Source organism: Saccopteryx leptura, chromosome 9 (assembly GCF_036850995.1).
Source record: "Saccopteryx leptura isolate mSacLep1 chromosome 9, mSacLep1_pri_phased_curated, whole genome shotgun sequence".
Lineage (NCBI taxonomy): Eukaryota > Metazoa > Chordata > Mammalia > Chiroptera > Emballonuridae > Saccopteryx > Saccopteryx leptura.
This window is the reverse complement of record NC_089511.1, coordinates 3,323,745-3,342,002: the sequence shown is the minus strand read 5'-3', so window position 1 is coordinate 3,342,002 and position 18,258 is coordinate 3,323,745. Positions and strand designations below refer to the sequence as shown.

The window sequence follows — 18,258 nt, the reverse complement described above, 5'->3', positions numbered from 1 at the left end:
GTATTTTTATTCTCTTTAAAGAACTAAAAAAAAAAATGGACTGGTAGTAAGCTCTCTAAACTTATCCTACGTAGAGCACTTTATAATTTGAAGAGACAGTTCTATACTACCTCTCCTGCAAACCTCATGCCTGCCTATCCCTCCTTCCTGCTTTTCTCACTCTAACATCGCATGTTGTAGTCTGGCCGGGTAGTTCAGCTGGCTAGAGTGTTGTCATCCCAGTACACCAAGGTTGCAGGTTTGATCCCCGGTGAGGGCACATACAAGAAGCAACCAATGAATGCACAGCTAAGTGGAACAACAAACACATGCTTCCCTTTCTTTCTCTCTCAAATCAATTTTTAAAAAATTTAACATACTGTTTTATTTGCTTATTGTCAGACTCACCTCAACTTTGAGCTCCAAGCAGTGTTTGCATGTCGCGCTTTGAACAGTGACTGCTACATAAGAGTATTCAGTAAACATTTGTTGCCATCAGGACACAGGCGTCCTATTTGGGGTTTAGCATATGTAAATTTAGCTTAATCCTTAATCCATGCCCAGGATTTCAATTAAGCAAAAGAGCACTTCTCTTTTCCTCATTTATTTGGAATAATTGTTTTAAAGTGTACTCGATGTTAAGTGTCCTTAAATTCCCTTTCCAGTCTATACGGAAGCAAGAGTGGACAGCCATCATTCCAAATTCCCAGCTGATCGTCATTCCCTTCCCCCACAACGTTCCTCGGAGGTAATGTCCCCACCGGCCCTGAGCCTGGGAATCACAGAGGTCACAGCTTGTTAAAGCCCTCCCCTTCCTTTCCCCCCTCCCCTCCCTCCCTCCCCCCTCCTCCCCCCTCTTCCCCCCTCCTTTCCCCTCTCCTCCTCCCCCTCCTCCACCTCCTTTCCCCCCTCCCCTCCCCCCTCCCCTCCTCCCCTCCCCTCCTCCTCCCCCTCCTTTCCCCCCTCCCCCTCCCCTCCCCCCTCCTTTCCCCTCCCCCCCTCCCCTCCTCCTCCCCCTCCTTCTCCCCTCCCCCCTCCCCCTCCTCCTCCCCCTCCTTCCCCCTCCCCCTCCTTTCCCCCCTCCCCTCCCCCCCTCCCCCTCCTCCCCCCACCTTTCCCCTCTTCTCCTCCCCCTCCTCCACCTCCTTTCCCCCCTCCCCTCCTCCCCTCCCCTCCCCCTCCCCCTCCTCTCCCCCCTCCCCCTCCCCCTCCCCTCCCCCCTCCCCTTCCTCCTCCCCCTCCTTTCCCCCCTCCCCCTCCCCTCCCCCCTCCTCCTCCCCCTCCTTTCCCCCCTCCCCCTCCCCTCCCCCCTCCTCCTCCCCCTCCTTTCCCCCCTCCCCCTCCCCTCCCCCCTCCTTTCCCCACCCCTCCTCCCCCTCCCCCTCCTTTCCCCCCTCCCCCCTCCTTTCCCTTCCCCCCCTCCCCCTCCTCCCCCCCTCCCCTCCCCTCCCCCCTCCTCCTCCCCCTCCTTTCCCCCCTCCCCTCCTCCACGCTGCCACAAGCGCACCCTCAGCCTCCTCACAGGAAACCCTCCGTCACAAGACAGGCCCACACGAAAGTTTCCTGACATTTTTCATGAACAAATTAAATCATATTAGAAAAGCAGCAGGTTAACTAATGGGGCATTTATCTGTGTTCCGCTTAAATAAATTGGTCTTCCATTTGTTTGCTAGCTGTTAGGTTCTAAAATTTTAGGATACTAAATATAAAAAATATAAATATTTGTTAACAAGCATTGATCTTTTTGATAAAAGCTTTCACAGTGATGCCTCCCACAGTAGTCAGGCACCGGTTTTGGAGTCAGGCGGACCTAGGCTAGAGACGCCGGGTCAGGCTGAGGCCGGGCGCTAGCCCTCCTCTGCGGGCTCCGGGTCTGCCCGTCCGCCCCTGTAGAGTGGGAGACGGCACCCACCTCTGTGGACGAGGCTGAAGGATGCTTAACTCAGAGCCTGGCCCAAGTGAGCTCTCCGGGAGAGGAAAGCCCCTTTGTCCTCATCAGCAGAATATGTTCCTTCATGATATATAGCGTTGAACTCTAAGTCCTTAATTTATCTCTGTTCATTCTTTTAATTACTAGATTCCATCTTTTTAAAAAAGGAGATGATATTCACTAACATTTAAATTTTGTTTGGAAGAACATACTATGATGTTTTATTCCTAACATGTTCCAAAGGTTAGTCTGCTGTCAGTATGAAAAATAACAGGAGTGGTTGCTGCATCTGTGACTGTGTAACCAGTGGGGTCCTAACTCTTCTCAAAACACAGGCTGCATTGTTCTTTGTTACCCTCTGAGGTGGATACAGTCAGTGGTGTTCTAGAAGCAGGTACAGGCCAAGGTCCCAGGGTTGAAAGCATCTGCAGGATGTCTGTCAGTTCTCTGTACAGAAAATTTGTAACCAAGCTGGGAGGTCTGCCCATGAGTAGGAAGCCGTGTGAACTGTGGGACTTCTGCGTGGTGCAGTGTGGTGACGTGGCACATCCCCCACGAGGGTGTGCGACCAGCCGTTGTCCGCACTTTCTGCCGGGAGGCACCGCACACGCCCACGCACCTGTGTGCAGGGTCTCTGGACGGTGTCCCAAAACCGACAGGAAGACCGCTTTCTTACCAACATTCCCACATTCGTGAGTTTTTAAAGATCGGTTTTAAACGTCACACGACCAAAAACTGACGTGGGAGGGGTTTCTGAAAGCAGGAGGGAGGCCCGAGAGGAGCTAGCCTCAGCTCACTAGCAGTGCGCTTCCTGACTCGCCCTCGAGTCTTTGACGCCTGTTCCAGTCTCTCCCTGGTCTCCACGCTTCCCACGTTTCTCTCGCTCTTTCTGGAGGAATGTTCTTTTCAAATTTATGTCCGTAATAAAAACCGGACTGATTTCAGTCTGAGGGGTAAATTTTAAGATTTATTGACTGGAGACTAAGTTACGGACCAATAAATTTTAATCACCCCAAAATCAGTCCATTGCTACTTGCCATTCGTCAGAATGAGCTTACATTTATTAAACTTATAAAATGGAAATGTATCCATTACCTCTTTTCAGGGAGAATAAAAAGTGATTTATGTAGAGCCACCTGCAGTCTAGGTAAGATCAACCGCAGTCATAGGCTTCGCGGGGTGTACGTGCTGGGGGCACGGCCGCTTCAGAGGGGGACCAGGTTCTGTTCCCGCTGAGCCCTGCATGTTTCCGCTGACGTTAGACGGACTAAATGCGACTTTGCAGCGAGTCTCACATCAATGTAGTGACATCAGCCTCCCCAGAACACAGAAACAACACAAGTTTTGCCAAGCAACCTATCTATACCCACTTGGACCGCTGGTTGTTTTAGCCGCCATAGAACATGTGTGAACAGGGATCCAAAAAGATCTGGAAACCCTGTGGAAATCATGTGGCTCCGTGGCTGCAGAGTTCTAGGTTTCAGATGAAGCAGGTTCACCAGGTATGGAAACAATGTCTCATATTGTCTAAGAACCCTTGATCGATGTGCTTACGAATGGTCCCCACAGGATTCAAGAAAAATATCGCAGCAGCATCAAAAACTCTATTCTATTTCCGTTCTCTGAGTAAACCTGAGCTCTGCAGGATCGATATTCCTAGCCCCACATAAATGTAATTGCTTTGTTTCCTTTCTAATGAACGGGTGGGGCAATCACGTGACTGAATTACAAGACTCATGAGTAAGCTGTTAGGCTTTCTGGTCCCGAGAGAACTGCAGTTTCGCGTTCCCACGGGAACGGTAATGCCTGTGTTTCCCCGCCCAGCTGGAGCGCCAAGCTGTACCTGACCCCGAGCAACATCGTCCTGCTGACGGCCATCGCGCTGGTCGGCGTGTGCGTGTTCATCCTGGGCATCATCGGCGGCCTGCACTGGCAGGAGAAGGTGCGTGCCCTCGGGAGCCTGACCGTGGCCAGTGCCCTCGGGAGCCTGACCGTGGCCGCGTGCCCTCGGGAGCCTGACCGTGGCCGCGTGCCCTCGGGAGCCTGACCGTGGCCGCGTGCCCGCGGGAGCCTGACCGTGGCCGCGTGCCCTGCGGGAGCCTGACCGTGGCCGCGTGCCCTCGGGAGCCTGACCGTGGCCGCGTGCCCTCGGGAGCCTGACCGTGGCCGCGTGCCCTGCGGGAGCCTGACCGTGGCCGCGTGCCCTCGGGAGCCTGACCGTGGCCGCGTGCCCTCGGGAGCCTGACCGTGGCCGCGTGCCCTGCGGGAGCCTGACCGTGGCCGCGTGCCCTCGGGAGCCTGACCGTGGCCGCGTGCCCTCGGGAGCCTGACCGTGGCCGGTGCCCTCGGGAGCCTGACCGTGGCCGGTGCCCTCGGGAGCCTGACCGTGGCCGCGTGCCCTGTGGGAGCCTGACCGTGGCCGCGTGCCCTGCGGGAGCCTGACCGTGGCCGCGTGCCCTGTACAGCCGCGTCCTGAGCTTTCTGCCGGGATGAAGGCTTTCTGCCTTTTCAAGTTCTGTCCACGCTGTCATCTTGTAGATGACCGTTTCTTCTGTCCCCTTAAGTTACTCTGTATCTTAGCAGTTCATACAAACCACAGGAGACAACTATTTATTTTAAAACCCAATCACCCAGAATCACCAGGTATACAGAAAAACTTAACTAGAAACAACTTCCTATGGCCTGAAAGAGTAACAATCTTTTTTTTTTTTTTGTAATTTTTCTGAAGTGAGAAGCAGGGAGGCAGAGAGACAGACTCCCGCATGCTCCTGACCAGAATCCACCTGGCATGCCCACCAGGGGGTGATGCTTTGCCCATCTGGGGCATTGCTCTGCTGCAACTAGAGCCATTCTAGCACCTGAGACGGAGGCCATGGAGCCATCCTCAGCACCCAGGCCAACTTTGCTCCAATGGAGCCTTGGCTGTGGGAGGGGAAGAGAGAGACAGAGAGGAAGGAGAGGGGGAGAGGTGGAGAAGCAGATGGGCGCTTCTCCTGTGTGCCCTGGCCGGGAATTAAACCCGGGACTCCTGCACGCCGGGCCGACACTCTACCGCTGAGCCAACTAGCCAGGGCCAAGTAATAATCATTTTTTAAATGTGTGCATCCATGACCTCGCTAGAGCTGTGGACACTGCTGTCTGGGAACGGTGGCGCTGGCTCTGAGGAGGCTGAGAGGGTGGCACTGTGCATGTCCCAGGCCGTGGCCCCAGCGGCAAGGCCTGCCACGTGCCAGCAGTCTCCGCACTGAGCCGACTGCTGTGCGTTAGTGAACCCGGCATAATTACAGCAGAACTCCAGAATGGAATTTCTATACAGTGTTAATGAGGACAAAAAGAGGCTATCACAAATTTATTAGCAATTTAGATATAAACTGAAAAGGCTAATTTCTGCTTGTGTGTGAATGTGCAGTACAGACCAGCAGGTTCCAGCGTGTCTTGAAAGGGCTCCCGCGCGTCACAGAAGTCTCTTCTCTTTCTGAACCTGCTCTCTAGATTGTCCTGCCCGTCACAGTCAGCTTTCACTACCATCACCGTCAGTTTTCTCTTAGCTGTTCTAACTCATGAAAAAGAATGTTTCTTGTTCTGACACACATTCATAGGTATGTCTCTGCAAAAATATGATAAAATTACATGCTCGGTCCATTTTAAGATGCACTGCAGTGGTAAGACCCGGGTGGCCTTACCTGCTCTTGTCCGGAACCAGGAGAGCGCAGTCGGAAGTATCCCAGCGCTCTGGGCCTGAATGGAGGGAGTTTACACGGTCCACTCCTCGGGCGACCTGCTCACTCGCAGGGGAAGCACGGGGCTCCCACGCCAGTGCCGCACGGCTGGGCTGAGGCTCCCGACAGCGCACCTGCAGCGGCTGGGGCCCTGTCCACGCACACCGGTGCTCCTCTACCCACCACCCTGCCCGGCCCCCTCTTCCTGGCTCCCTGCCGCTCACCTACAACCACAGCTCCGCCCCTGACCAGACTCCCAGCCCTCCCCTCCAGCCGTGGGTGACCGTGGGTGACCATGCCCAGCCCACTGGCACACACCCTGAATTCTCAATCAGCTGCCCGACCGACGCCCCGCCCCCTCCTGCTGGTGCTCCCGCTCAGCGACTTGTCACACCACCTGGTCCCCGGCTTCCTTCGCCCCTTCTTAGTGCACCCACGCCTGCCCGGTCACTCGGCCAGGAGGCCAGCTCGGCCGCGCACCCCGCTGCTCACCCCTCAGGTGGCCGCCCCCGTCAGCCTCAGTTCTCCAGGGACCCCGCCAGCGCCTCCGCCTTTCTAGCCAGGTGCTTCCATGGGGCCTACGATTCCGGGTGGACGTCCGCGCCCCGCCCCCACCGCCGTAACCGCTGACCTTCAGAGCGCCCCTCCCTCACATCCTGCAGTAACCTCCCTCTCAGAACACCGGGCACATTCCCCACTCTTTACCCTGAACTTCTATCTGGCTATTTTTCTTTCTAGGCTTAAGTTCCTTGAGAACAAAATACAAAACTGAGGGTCTTTTTAATCGCTCAAAATACCAAGCCCAGGACTTTCCTGGGAACAGAAGTCAATAATATTAGCTACATCAGCAGGTTAACCCCCAGATAATTAATGTACAGGGTGGTTCAATTAACATAGATTCACTTAGTAATATAAGTGTTAGGAATGGGGCATAAGTAACTGGTGATTCCATCGTTTCAGAATCTCATAGTTGCTCCTACTTTCAAATAAATAGTAATAACAAATGAAGCGTTTAAGAAACATTTCTTGTTGGTTTTTAAATTCAATTTAGTGGATCAATACTACTATAAAGTTCAAAAATAGTGCATAAGATGATTACAGAAATCACACCGATTCCCTGTTGGTTGCTGAGGGCTTTTTTAAATCTAGCACTTGCATTTTAGAAGTGAGTCTTTTCGTGGCATTTCCTGTCTCTTGTGAAGGAGTCTAATATTCCTTCCTTTTCAGAAAGCGGACGACAGAGAGAAACGGCAGGAGGCCCATCGGTTCCACTTCGACGCCATGTGACTTGCCTTCAGTGTCTTATCACGGAACCACCATCCACTTGATTAACTGAAACACTAAATCTGGTTTAAAGAAGAAAATGGGATTACGAGTATTATTTATAAACGATGCAGCCTCGGTAATTATTGGAAAGTATTCAAATAAATACAGTCTGAACGCGTCACGGTCTCTGGTCCGGAGCTTTGTACAGTGACGTGGCCCCTCCCTCGTGCAGGTGTGCTGTGTGTCCCCGTTCCTCTGTGGAGTGTGTGCATGTCCTCAGGTGCTGGTGTATTTATAATCTTACTAGAATGATGATGGGAAAAGACTGTAAATAAAACTATTTACAGGAGTAGGGTTTTTTATGTTCCACTTGAACTGGGCTTGCTTCTTCTTCTTCTAATGATGCAAATGACCCTTTTGTGAATGTATCACAGATAAGTTATTGACCTCCACCTTCACGGCAGGTCAGGGTCTCTCACCTGCCGGACAGCAACCTGCACAGTGACCAGGAACTCCAGCTTGGGAATCGCAGTCAGCCAGACTGGCCTTAAAGTCCTGGTCCCACCACTTCCAGGCTGTTCAAACAGATGCCTCACCTGTTCTCAGCTCCCTCGCTTACTGATGGTGTCGGTCCCGGTACTCGGATGAGCCGCTGTGACGGTCGGTGGGACGATGTGTGTAACGTGCCCCGCTCAGTGTCTGGCACACAGAGAAAGTGCTTGATAACTGGTCACTGTCATTACTACTCCTAGGTAATTTATTAAGACCTCTACAACTAATTATCAAAATGTACAGACTCCTGTGCTCGCTTCGGCAGCACATGTACTAAAATTGGAACAAAATGTACAGACTCCACAGAATTGTATTTTCAGGCATTAAGAAATCATATTTGGAAATTCTCGGTGGTTGACATCTTACGTAAGGATTTATTACCTGCTCACATTAACTACAAATATCACAGTACCCCCCAAGAATCCACGTGCCCTAAAGATCTCCATCTGAACCCTGACCCTTATCACGTGATGGTGAACATTTGCTTTCTTGAAAGGGACGCGCTGTGGGTCGCACCTGGGAACGGGCCCCTTCAATCACTCTGCTGTCCTCGCGGGCTATAGGGTTCCATCACTGGCCTTCCGACGTCAGTGCAGACCTTTGTGGACTCCCCCTCACCCCGCAGCTCCTGTAAGACTTGAATGTGGCTCGGGGGGGGATGCTTCTCTATCAGCATCAATAACTGTCCAGTGTGCAGGCGGACTCATGACGGCTGCGGCACAGGAAGGAAAACGTCCCTGAGAATAATTTATCTTGTTCTTTTGTTCCTTTCTTCTTTGCAGTTCACTGAGAATGGCATGTGTGTAAGTGCTTTACTTTGCGTCTAAGCGTGTTAATGGGTCTTCTTAATAAATGGTCTGTATCGAAACAAACTTCTGGTGAGATTGTAAATAATTATTTTGGGGGCATGACGAGGCTTTAGAGGTTATGAGGTCTAAAGCAATTATCAGGACCGTGAGACCCAGGGAAAGTGACTCGTCCGTTGGCACCTTGTAATTTGGGGCCAGACAGGCACCTCCTGCTACACAGTCCTCGGTTAACTCCACCGAACAGTTCCCAGCCCACGACACTGGGCCTATTTTATTCAATAGTATCTGGCAGCTGATACAGCATGAATTTTAAAACTCACTTGGAGTCAGGGTCTACGAGGAGTGGTGTTACAGGCAGATAAAATGTTAATGACAGCTAACAAATACGACCACAGCGGCCTTCTAGTCTGTTCCGTGTCTTGATACCAACCTCCAAATGCAACAGCAGCCTCATTGCTGAAGGATCGGCAGGTGCAAAGCACTGAGAACCCACCACAAACACCTCTAGATTAACTTTTGAACACTAGTGGAAAAGGCACAGAACCTTGAGGTTAGACACTTTCTGGATTCAGAGCCTAACTCCCATTTTGTGACTTTTTATTAATCAATCGCTTTGCCTCCTTGAGCTTTGGTGTCTTCACCTTAAGACGGGCAGTGAGTGACACCTCTTGAAAGAACTCTATTGAGTCTAAAGTGGCAAGGAGGCCACAGAAGGTACCTGGTGGGTGTTGGCTCTTACCTACCCTCCCACGTCCCACTGCAGTAACAACAGCAGCATTTCCTGGCGCTCTGCCAAGATCGGCACTTCTGTAATCCTCCTCCTCTTGAGGACTGGAAAGAGTAATTCTTAATAATCATGTTGAAGTTAAAAAATTGTATTTGTCATACTGTTGACCCTTGAACCACAGGTTTGAACTGCAGGGATCTACTTAAATGCAGGTTCCTTTCAATAAATACTGTAAATATACGTTTCCTTCCTTATGATTTTCTGAATAACATTTTCTTTTCTCTAGCTAACTGTAAGAATTCAGTATATACTATGTGTAACATACAAAATATGTGTCAGCTGTTACGTCATCATAGGGCTTCCTGTCAACAGGAGGCTGTTAGTAGCTAAGTTTGGGGGAATCAGAAGTTGTATGTGGATTTTCACCTGCATGGAGGGGAGGTCGGGGCCCCTAAACCTCATGTTGTTCAAATGCATCGTCATTAACACAACGTTCATTTGGACTAGCCCTGTACGTTTTTCCATCTACCAGCCAAAAACAAACAAACAAGAAAACATTACATATTTTTAAAACTGGATTCCCAAAATAGTTCTCACTCCTCGAAGGCCTCTGGATTGAAGGTCACAACTTTCAAACATACTTTCCTTACCCTTCCCACACTTGCTGAGAAAAAAAACAGGGAGTCATTGTGGGCAGAGATACCTAGACATTCACCCTCACATTATTAAATATCCCTACAGATCTATGGAGAGCATCTCACAGGCGGTGGTTACTAAGCCATCAAAGGGGAAAAGATCTTGGCTTCGTAGGTAGCCTTTCAAGCAGAGAAATCCTACAGCAAAATGTTTCAAGATACAAAAAAAATAAGGTCACCAGATGATGTAACATCTTAAATTTATACAAGGGTCCAGTGGGTTCTTGCAGTCATTGCAAGAGGATGAGTTTCGTTCCATGTTTTAAAAAATAATTTTTCTTTTGGCCTTTGGAAGACCTCTAAGAAAGAATAAAACCGCCCTGGCCGGTTGGCTCAGCGGTAGAGCGTCGGCCTAGCGTGTGGAGGACCCGGGTTCAATTCCCGGCCAGGGCACACAGGAGAAGCGCCCATTTGCTTCTCCACCCCTCCGCCGCGCTTTCCTCTCTGTCTCTCTCTTCCCCTCCCGCAGCCAAGGCTCCATTGGAGCAAAGATGGCCCGGGCGCTGGGGATGGCTCTGTGGCCTCTGCCTCAGGCGCTAGAGTGGCTCTGGTCGCAATATGGCGACGCCCAGGATGGGCAGAGCATCGCCCCCTGGTGGGCAGAGCATCACCCCATGGTGGGTGTGCCGGGTGGATCCCGGTCGGGCGCATGCGGGAGTCTGTCTGACTGTCTCTCCCCGTTTCCAGCTTCAGAAAAATGAAAAGAAAAAAAAAAAAAAAGAAAGAATAAAACCAGTAAATATTCATCCTTACCAATAGCTAGAACATCTCAAAAAATGAACGCAAAAGCTTGACTTGTGGCCCAAAGCCTGCCTGACAGAGTACTGAGGACTAAGCTGGGGTACTGAAGGCTGACTCCTCAGCACAGATGTGAACTAAAACTTCACCAGCATTGTGATGTCTTGCAGCCTGGCTCTCCATCATTTGGCCAGTTATTTTTAAAGACTAATAAAACAGACAATTAATTAAGCAGTGCTCTTGATCAACAATGGACAGAGAGGCGAGGAAGGAAGCCAGACTGGGCAGAGTGAGAAACAGAGCCGAGAGGCATGCTCGGGGTGCCTCGTACAAGCCGACAGTGAGTTTTGAGAGATCATGACCTCCCCTATCTCCTAACATGTCCCAAGTTAGGGTAAGAAGGCTGGGCCTTTCTACCCCCACACTCATCAGTCATTGGCTATGAGCTGCCCCTAGAGCCTCTCAAGAAAAAAATGCTTGCCAGTAACTAATGTCAGAAATGAAAAAGGAGATGTAACTACAGACAGTGTATATCCTAAAACAAAATGTACCACAGCTCTGTTGGGTCCGGTGTAAAACTCTTCTGAGACACATTAAACATATCCTCAATAAATGCACAGTTATATTATGTTCATGGACAGCTTGACTGAATATTGTGAAGACATCAACTCTGTCCCAATGCCACTCCGTGCCCCAGTGGCTTTTGCCGTTGCTGCTGAACTTGATAAACTGTTTCAAAAATGTATGTGAGATACAAACGGCCAAGAACAGGGAAGACGATCTTTCTTTTTTTTTTTTTTTTTTTTTTTTTTTGTATTTTTCTGAAGCTGGAAACGGGGAGAGACAGTCAGACAGACTCCCGTATGTGCCCGACCAGGATCCACCCGGCACGCCCACCAGGGGCGATGCTCTGCCCACCAGGGGGCGATGCTCTGCCCCTCCGGGGCGTCACTCTGCTGCGACCAGAGCCATTCTAGCACCTGGGGCAGAGGCCAAGGAGCCATCCCCAGCGCCCGGGCCATCTTTGCTCCAGTGGAGCCTTGGCTGCAGGAGGGGAAGAGAGAGACAGAGAGGAAGGGGGGGGGGGTGGAGAAGCAAATGGGCGCTTCTCCTATGTGCCCTGGCCTGGAATCAAACCGGGTCCCCCGCACACCAGGCCGACGCTCTACCGCTGAGCCAACCAGCCAGGGCCCAGGGAAGACAATCTTGAAAAAGGACAAGAAATTGCTGTCAGATACCAAAACTTAAAGTTACAGTAATGAATACAGTATAGTACCAGTGAGGAGACAGGTGGATCAAAGTCCTAAATGTGAAATGCAAATGTATAAGCTTTTAGTATTTTTTTAAAGCTTTTAGTATTTAATACATGTAAATAACTTCATAACCCTGAGGTAGGGGTTGGTGTCTTAGTCAAGTCACAACATAGTCTATAAAGGAAATTTCAGATGTATTGGAGTAATTAAAAACAGCTTCTGTTCATCACAGACACTGAAGGGTAAAAAGACAATCCATAAAATGAGAAAAAAAAAATTTCAATATATATGACTGATTAGCATCCAAAAATAGAGAAATTCTACAAAATGATTTTAAAAGAGCCCAGTAAAATGGTGGGCAAATGTTTTGAACAACCATTCACCAAAAAAAAAAAAAGGAAATTCAAGTAGCCAATAAACATATAAAAAAATGTTCAACCTGATTATTAAGGAAAGTTTACATTATAACCTCACTGTGATAACACTAAACACCCACCACCAGGTTAACAACTAGTAGTAACTGCCAACAATAACCGAATGTTGGCATGGCTGTGGAGAAAAAAGAATTCTCACACAGTCTTTGGGGAACTTGATAAAAGGTGCTTTTCCTTTTATTTGCTGGCTGAAGAGACGTCTACTGTGATTACACACAGCAGCTCTCTTCATAGACATTCTCGCACACACACACACTAGGATAGAGGAGTACCATCAACCCTTGGAAGCCACGGGGGATTGGTTCCAGGACCCCCACAGATACCAACAATCTGTGGGTGCTCACGCCCCTTATATAACACAATATAGTATGCCTGGCCCATGATAGTGCAATGGATAAAGTGTCGACCTGGAACACTGAGGCAACCGGTTCGAAACCCTGGGCTTGCCTGGGGCCAAGGCACATACGACAAGCAATCAATGAACAACTAAAGCAAAGCAACTATGACTTGATAATTTCATGTTCCTCCCCCCCTCTCTATTTCCTCTCTGTAAAATCAATAAATAAAATCTTAAAAAAAAACTATAGTATTTGCACATAACCTATGCACATTCTTCTGTATACCTTCGATCACTTCTCGGTTACTATATTACCTACTGCCGCGTAAGTAGCCACTATACTGTACTGTTTAGGGACTGGCGAGAAAGTCTGTACACGAGCAATACAGACACACACCATCGTTGGCCTCACTACATAGTGTAAGTGAACAAAAACATAATGTGTCCCCCAAAATATTTTCCATCCACAGGTAGTTGAACCTGAGGACGCGGAACCTATGGGGGGCGGACTGGAAACACAGCAGCGATGCGCACGGCGGCGAAAAGCCTAAACTGAGGTTGCATCCGCCTACGTGGGTCTTGACGCAATGAAATACGACGCAGCCATGACGTTGAATGACGTACAACCACTCATTAATCTCATGTAGCAACACCCATTCATCTCATAGTGTTAAGCAAAAAAAGCAAGACACTTAAGAACACGTGCCACATGATACTGTTCAGACCAAGTTAAAAATGAGGGAAAACTAAACAGCCGTTGGACACCTAGTTTTCAACTGCACGGGAGGTGACACGCACGGCCGACCCCCTGTATGTTGCTTAGTGATGCGTCCAGAGGGGGAAAAACCGTAAAGGAAAGAAATGATAGAAGTCGGAATAGTGGTGAACACTGGGAACTGGGAGAAGATTATGATCAGGCACAAGGACGGGCAGGGTCAGGGGGCAAATCTCAAACATGCTTGTTTTAGACATTTTTCCAAATATGTATTACAGTTCACAAATTTTTTAATCTTATAAAAATTTCCCAAAGGGCCCTGGCCCGTTGGCTCAGCGGTGGAGCGTCGGCCTGGCGTGCGGGAGTCCCGGGTTCGATTCCCAGCCAGGGCACACAGGAGAGGGGCCCATTTGCTTCTCCACCCCTCCCCCTCTCCTTCCTCTCTCTCTCTTCCCCTCCCGTGGCCGAGACTCCAGTGGAGCAGGGATGGCCCAGGCGCTGGGGATGGCTCTGTGGCCTCTGCCTCAGGCACTAGAATGGCTCTGGACTCAACAGAGCGACGCCCCAGAGGGGCAGGGTATCGAACCCTGGTGGGCATGCCGGGTGGATCCCGGTTGCGCGCATGCGGGAGTCTGTCTGACTGCCTCCCCATTTCCAGCTTCGGAAAAAAAAAAAAATTCCCAAAGATCCCTTAGAACTGAATTTCATTCAAAATCTTAGATTTTATATATATATATTTATTTTATAGCACGAAAAGATAGTTTGAGATTGGCTGGTAATGAATAATTCAGACATAGCTTCCTTACAAATATGAGAACCCAGTGACACAGAGGTACAGTTGACGTACGCATTCTACTGATGCTAGTGTCAGTATGGGTAGGTCAAGCAGCACAGATGTTCAGTATATGAGGAAGTGCTATTATCTAGCAAGTGTTACCAAATAACCTTACTAAGAATTCTACACTTGCCCTGGCCAGTTGGCTCAGTGATAACAGTGTCAGCCCAGTGTATGGATGTCCCAAGTTCAATTCTGGCCAGGGAACACAGAAGGAGTGCCTACCTGCTTCTCCACCCCCTCCCCCTTCTCTCTCTCACTTCCCCTCCCTCAGCCATGGCTTGATTGGAGCGAGTTGGCCCAGGTGCTGAGGATGGCTCCATGGCTTCCTCCTCAGGCACTAAAAAATGGCTCCCATTGCAGTGGAGCAAGGGCCCCAGATGGGCAGAGCATCGCCCCCTACTGGGCTTGCTCGGTGGATCCCAGTTGGGGTGTATGCAGGAGTCTGTCTCTGCCTCCCCTCCTCTCACTAAAATATAAATAAATAAAAAGAATGTTATACTTTAACGTGATGGTTTCATATTGTACCAATTAACTAGCATGCATTCAGCGGGGCACAAACCAGTCCAAGCATAAACAGATCTTTCAACATGGGATTTGGGCTTTTAAGAAAAAGACACCATACACTTCCACAATGTTAGTCTAAGAAATATAACTAGGGCCTCCCTTAGTTTTTTACAAACAAATGAAAACAAGGGCATGACCAGAAGTTTTCCTGATGAAGCTGAAATACTTTAATACAGGTAGAGAAGGCAATATTCCTCTAAAATTTTCTTGTTTTGGAATTATGCCAAGTAGAAATGTGGGAACCAGGGCGATAGCAGAGCAACCAAACGGCGCCTCGATCGGCCCACCATGAAAGCTGGAACGCCCACTAGTGGGTGGGAGGGACCAGGTTGACCAGCACTGCAAAAGGGGGCGGTTTTTATAAAAAGGTCCGCCATCACGGCCCTAGAGGCAACTCTGTTCCAACATCATCTAAAGCATGAATACTTCGGGTTCATGAGTGTGTGGACTGGATTGTGTACACCCTGCAAATCCGTCTGTTGAGGCTCTAACTGCACTGAGACCCTATCTTCAAACAGGGCCTTAAAGAGGAAGTTAAGGTTAAACGAGGTCACAAGGATGGGACCCTAATCCAACAGGTGGAGTGTCCTAATGAGAAGAGTTAGAGACAGGAGAAGTTTGCTGGACACACAGGAAGGGCGATGTGAGGACACAGCAGGCAGGCAGTCCCCAGTCTGCCAGCCAGGAGAGGTCACACATTGATCTCGGGCTTCCAGCCTCCAGATCTGTGAGAACATAAGTTCCTGTTGTTTAAGCCACCCAGTCTGTGCTATGTTGTTCTGGTGGATTCATACAAGGCTTTAAAAGATAACCATGTTTCTCTTTTCCTTCCCTAACAAAACAAAACAAACAAACAAACCTACAGTTGTACGATAACAATGATATAAATCTCCAAACACCGAGATCCTATATGATTTTGTTCTTCACTAAGTTTTCTCCACCGTTGTGGCCATATCCGCACCCTGGAAGAAAAGCAGTGTGAGGGTCCCTTCACTACAAATAGATTTTCTGTACACCCATTTGGTCATACGCAAACTCCACTCTCTTCCTCGGGCATATCCCTGGATCAGACTGCTCAGGCCGCCACGACAGAGGACCACAGGCTGGGCGGTTTAGGCCACATTTATTGTCTCCCAGTCCTGGAGGCCGGGAGATCCCAATCAAGGCTCCCAGTGACCCTGTTTCTGGTGAGAGCTCTCTGGGCTGGCAAACTGCCTTTCTCATGGTGTCCTCACATGCCTCTCTGCCCAGCTCGTGCTCTGGTGTCCCCTCTCTTAAGGACACAAATCCCATCAGGTCAGGGCTGCACTCTCATGAGTTCATTAAACCTTAGAGGCCCCAGCTCCAAACACAATGGCGCTGGGGAGGGGGTCAGGGCTTCAGCCTAGATGTTCTGAGGGAGAGAAACATTCAGTCTATAGCAAATCTCTACAGAGAACAACCTGCCTTCCGAGGCTATCATTTAATAAACTGTTAGAGCTCCCAAAAGAGAGAGGGAGAGAGAGAGAGAGAGAAAAAAAAACAACTGTGTTCAGTACCTAAACACTGAGATAAAATGCTGCATTTCTGTCATTATTCTAATAGGAAGGCCAGGCCACCCACCACCCTTCATTCACAGGCTACAGGGGACGCAGGCAGAGAAAACCACCCAACTTAAACCACAGGAATGATTCCGTGAAGAACTGCAGAGGCCTGACCTATGCCAGGAAGATCAGGCAAGGATGCAATGAAACCGGGTCACGTGGGAACTGGCAGGTAATCTGGGGACAGACTGGGTGCTACTGGGCGGTCTTCCGGGGAACTGATAATTCAGATGCAGAACTCCCCAGCTGGGAGCAAGGCAGACTGCTCTCCCGTTGGTTTCGTTAGCATATGGCCACACAGTAGTCTCAGCGATGATCTGCCACATTCCTTGGGAGCTCTGCCAGACACATACACAAGTATACACAAAAGACAGGTGTCGCAGAAAGGAGCCACGAGATGAACGTTTCCAATCTACTCCCCGGGGAGTCTACTCCCCAGCCAGCCCTACCAGAGGAGGCAAGACTTCTTAGGTTCATCAAGATGGTACTCCCGGGAAGAGCAACTCCGCTGAATGAAAAAGTGCTGTATGTATCTTTTTTCAATTACTACGGTTGCTCTCATCTCTCCTCTTTTATCATGGTCTCAATTTGACTGCCAGATTAATCTTCCACTATATATATATATGTATAAACAACTATGCCTCTGGCCTCCTGAACCAAAGGTAGGCTCCTCTGCCTCGTATTCAAGACAGGATCTGGCACAAAGCCCACCAAGGTCACCTCTAACTACCGCTCCCAGACGCTCCTCCTCTCTCCACTCACCATCCACAGCCTTCCCACTCTCTGGGTGTCTCCCCCTTCACCCAGAGTTCATTCTCTGATGGCATCACACACACCGCTTCTTCCTTCCATCCACGATTGCGCATCAAGGACCTATCACGTCCCAGAAACAGAGAGGGCTCCTTGCTCCCGGTTCTTTGTGTCCACCATTGTCCGTGACTTAGATTTAACACTCTTATCCCTGTCCTTGTCTCCCACTATGTCCCCTTATTACTGTATGTTTGTGGAAAAGGCTCCTAAATGTCTTATTTGCTAGTTGTTTCCTCCGTGCACTTTAACCGTAGGTGATTTGTGCAAACCTAAACATACACATCTTTGATATCTCCCATGGCACATGGTAACGGGCTAAATACCTTGATATTTATTGGTGTTAACTATGTCTTCACTTGTAAACCCTGTGAATGCTTACTTTGTAGCCTTTCTCGGAGGGATAGAAGGAAAGAAAGAAGACTTGGACATCCCTGGTGGATTTTTTTCCCTTTGCCTGACGCTGTCCCTAACTAGATAACTTGTGAAGACAAATATTTACAGAGCTCCTACCCTGTGTGTCAGATCCAGGCATAAATATCGTTTATGATGGCGGGGTCTCAATCAGGGATGCTGCTCAGCAGCGATCACTGCTTTCTGAGAATATGTGTGGAGGGAATACAGGAGCCTCCCCGCCTTCAAGCAGCGTATAATCTAACGGACGTGGAGGTCAAGGAGATACAAGTGATGAAAAAATAAACAAGTAGATGAGCAAGATCATTTCAGAGTGTGATCTAATTACCATGGAGTAAATAAAACAGGATAGTTAATACCAAACAAATCACTCGCTGGCCTCGCTCTCCCCGCGCTCTGATAGCACCCACCGCCGCCGGAGGGGAACCCGAGGCTTCCAGACGCAGCATGTGTGGTCCCGTGCCTAGCAACCCGGGCAGCGCGCAGTAAGTGTTGCAATCAGTGCCGCCTCGCTCGGCGCTAAAGGGCGAGGGAGATGTCAGGCCCCCCACGCCCCGGGCCCCTACCAGGGGCGGGTAGTGGAGCAGGGCTGAGCTGGGCGGCTTTGACCTTGAACTGAGGTCCCGGGAGGCCGAGGAGCGGATGCCGGCTCTCCCCGGCGCGGGCCTCCCGTAGCACCGCTCCACCGCTCCGCCGCTGATTCCGGGCGGGGACGACGACCCCGGGACCCACGCCCAGCGACCCCTGCTCGGCAGCCGCGGGTCGGTGGCCCCGCCCCCCCAGGGGCGATTGGCCGCGAGGGCGCGAGGGGCGCGCGGCGGGGCGGGGCGGGACATGCGCGCGGGCGGCGCGGCCGGCACGCGGCGCTCGCGCTCCCCGCTTAAATGAGCCGGGGCTC

At 50.1% G+C, this 18,258-nt stretch overlaps 1 protein-coding gene across 1 annotated transcript in view; it reads left to right on the top strand.

Annotated features, from left to right (window-relative positions):
- The window catches only part of ITFG1 (integrin alpha FG-GAP repeat containing 1), a 123,015-nt gene extending 115,942 nt beyond the window's left edge, over positions 1–7,073 (top strand). Inside the window, exons 16-18 of the mRNA XM_066349914.1 lie at positions 645–727; positions 3,734–3,851; positions 6,856–7,073. Of these exons, the coding sequence (XP_066206011.1) occupies positions 645–727; positions 3,734–3,851; positions 6,856–6,915 (261 nt within the window). The 3' untranslated portion in view covers positions 6,916–7,073. The remainder of the gene's footprint in view (positions 1–644; positions 728–3,733; positions 3,852–6,855) is intronic.
- Positions 7,074–18,258: the final 11,185 nt, after the last annotated feature.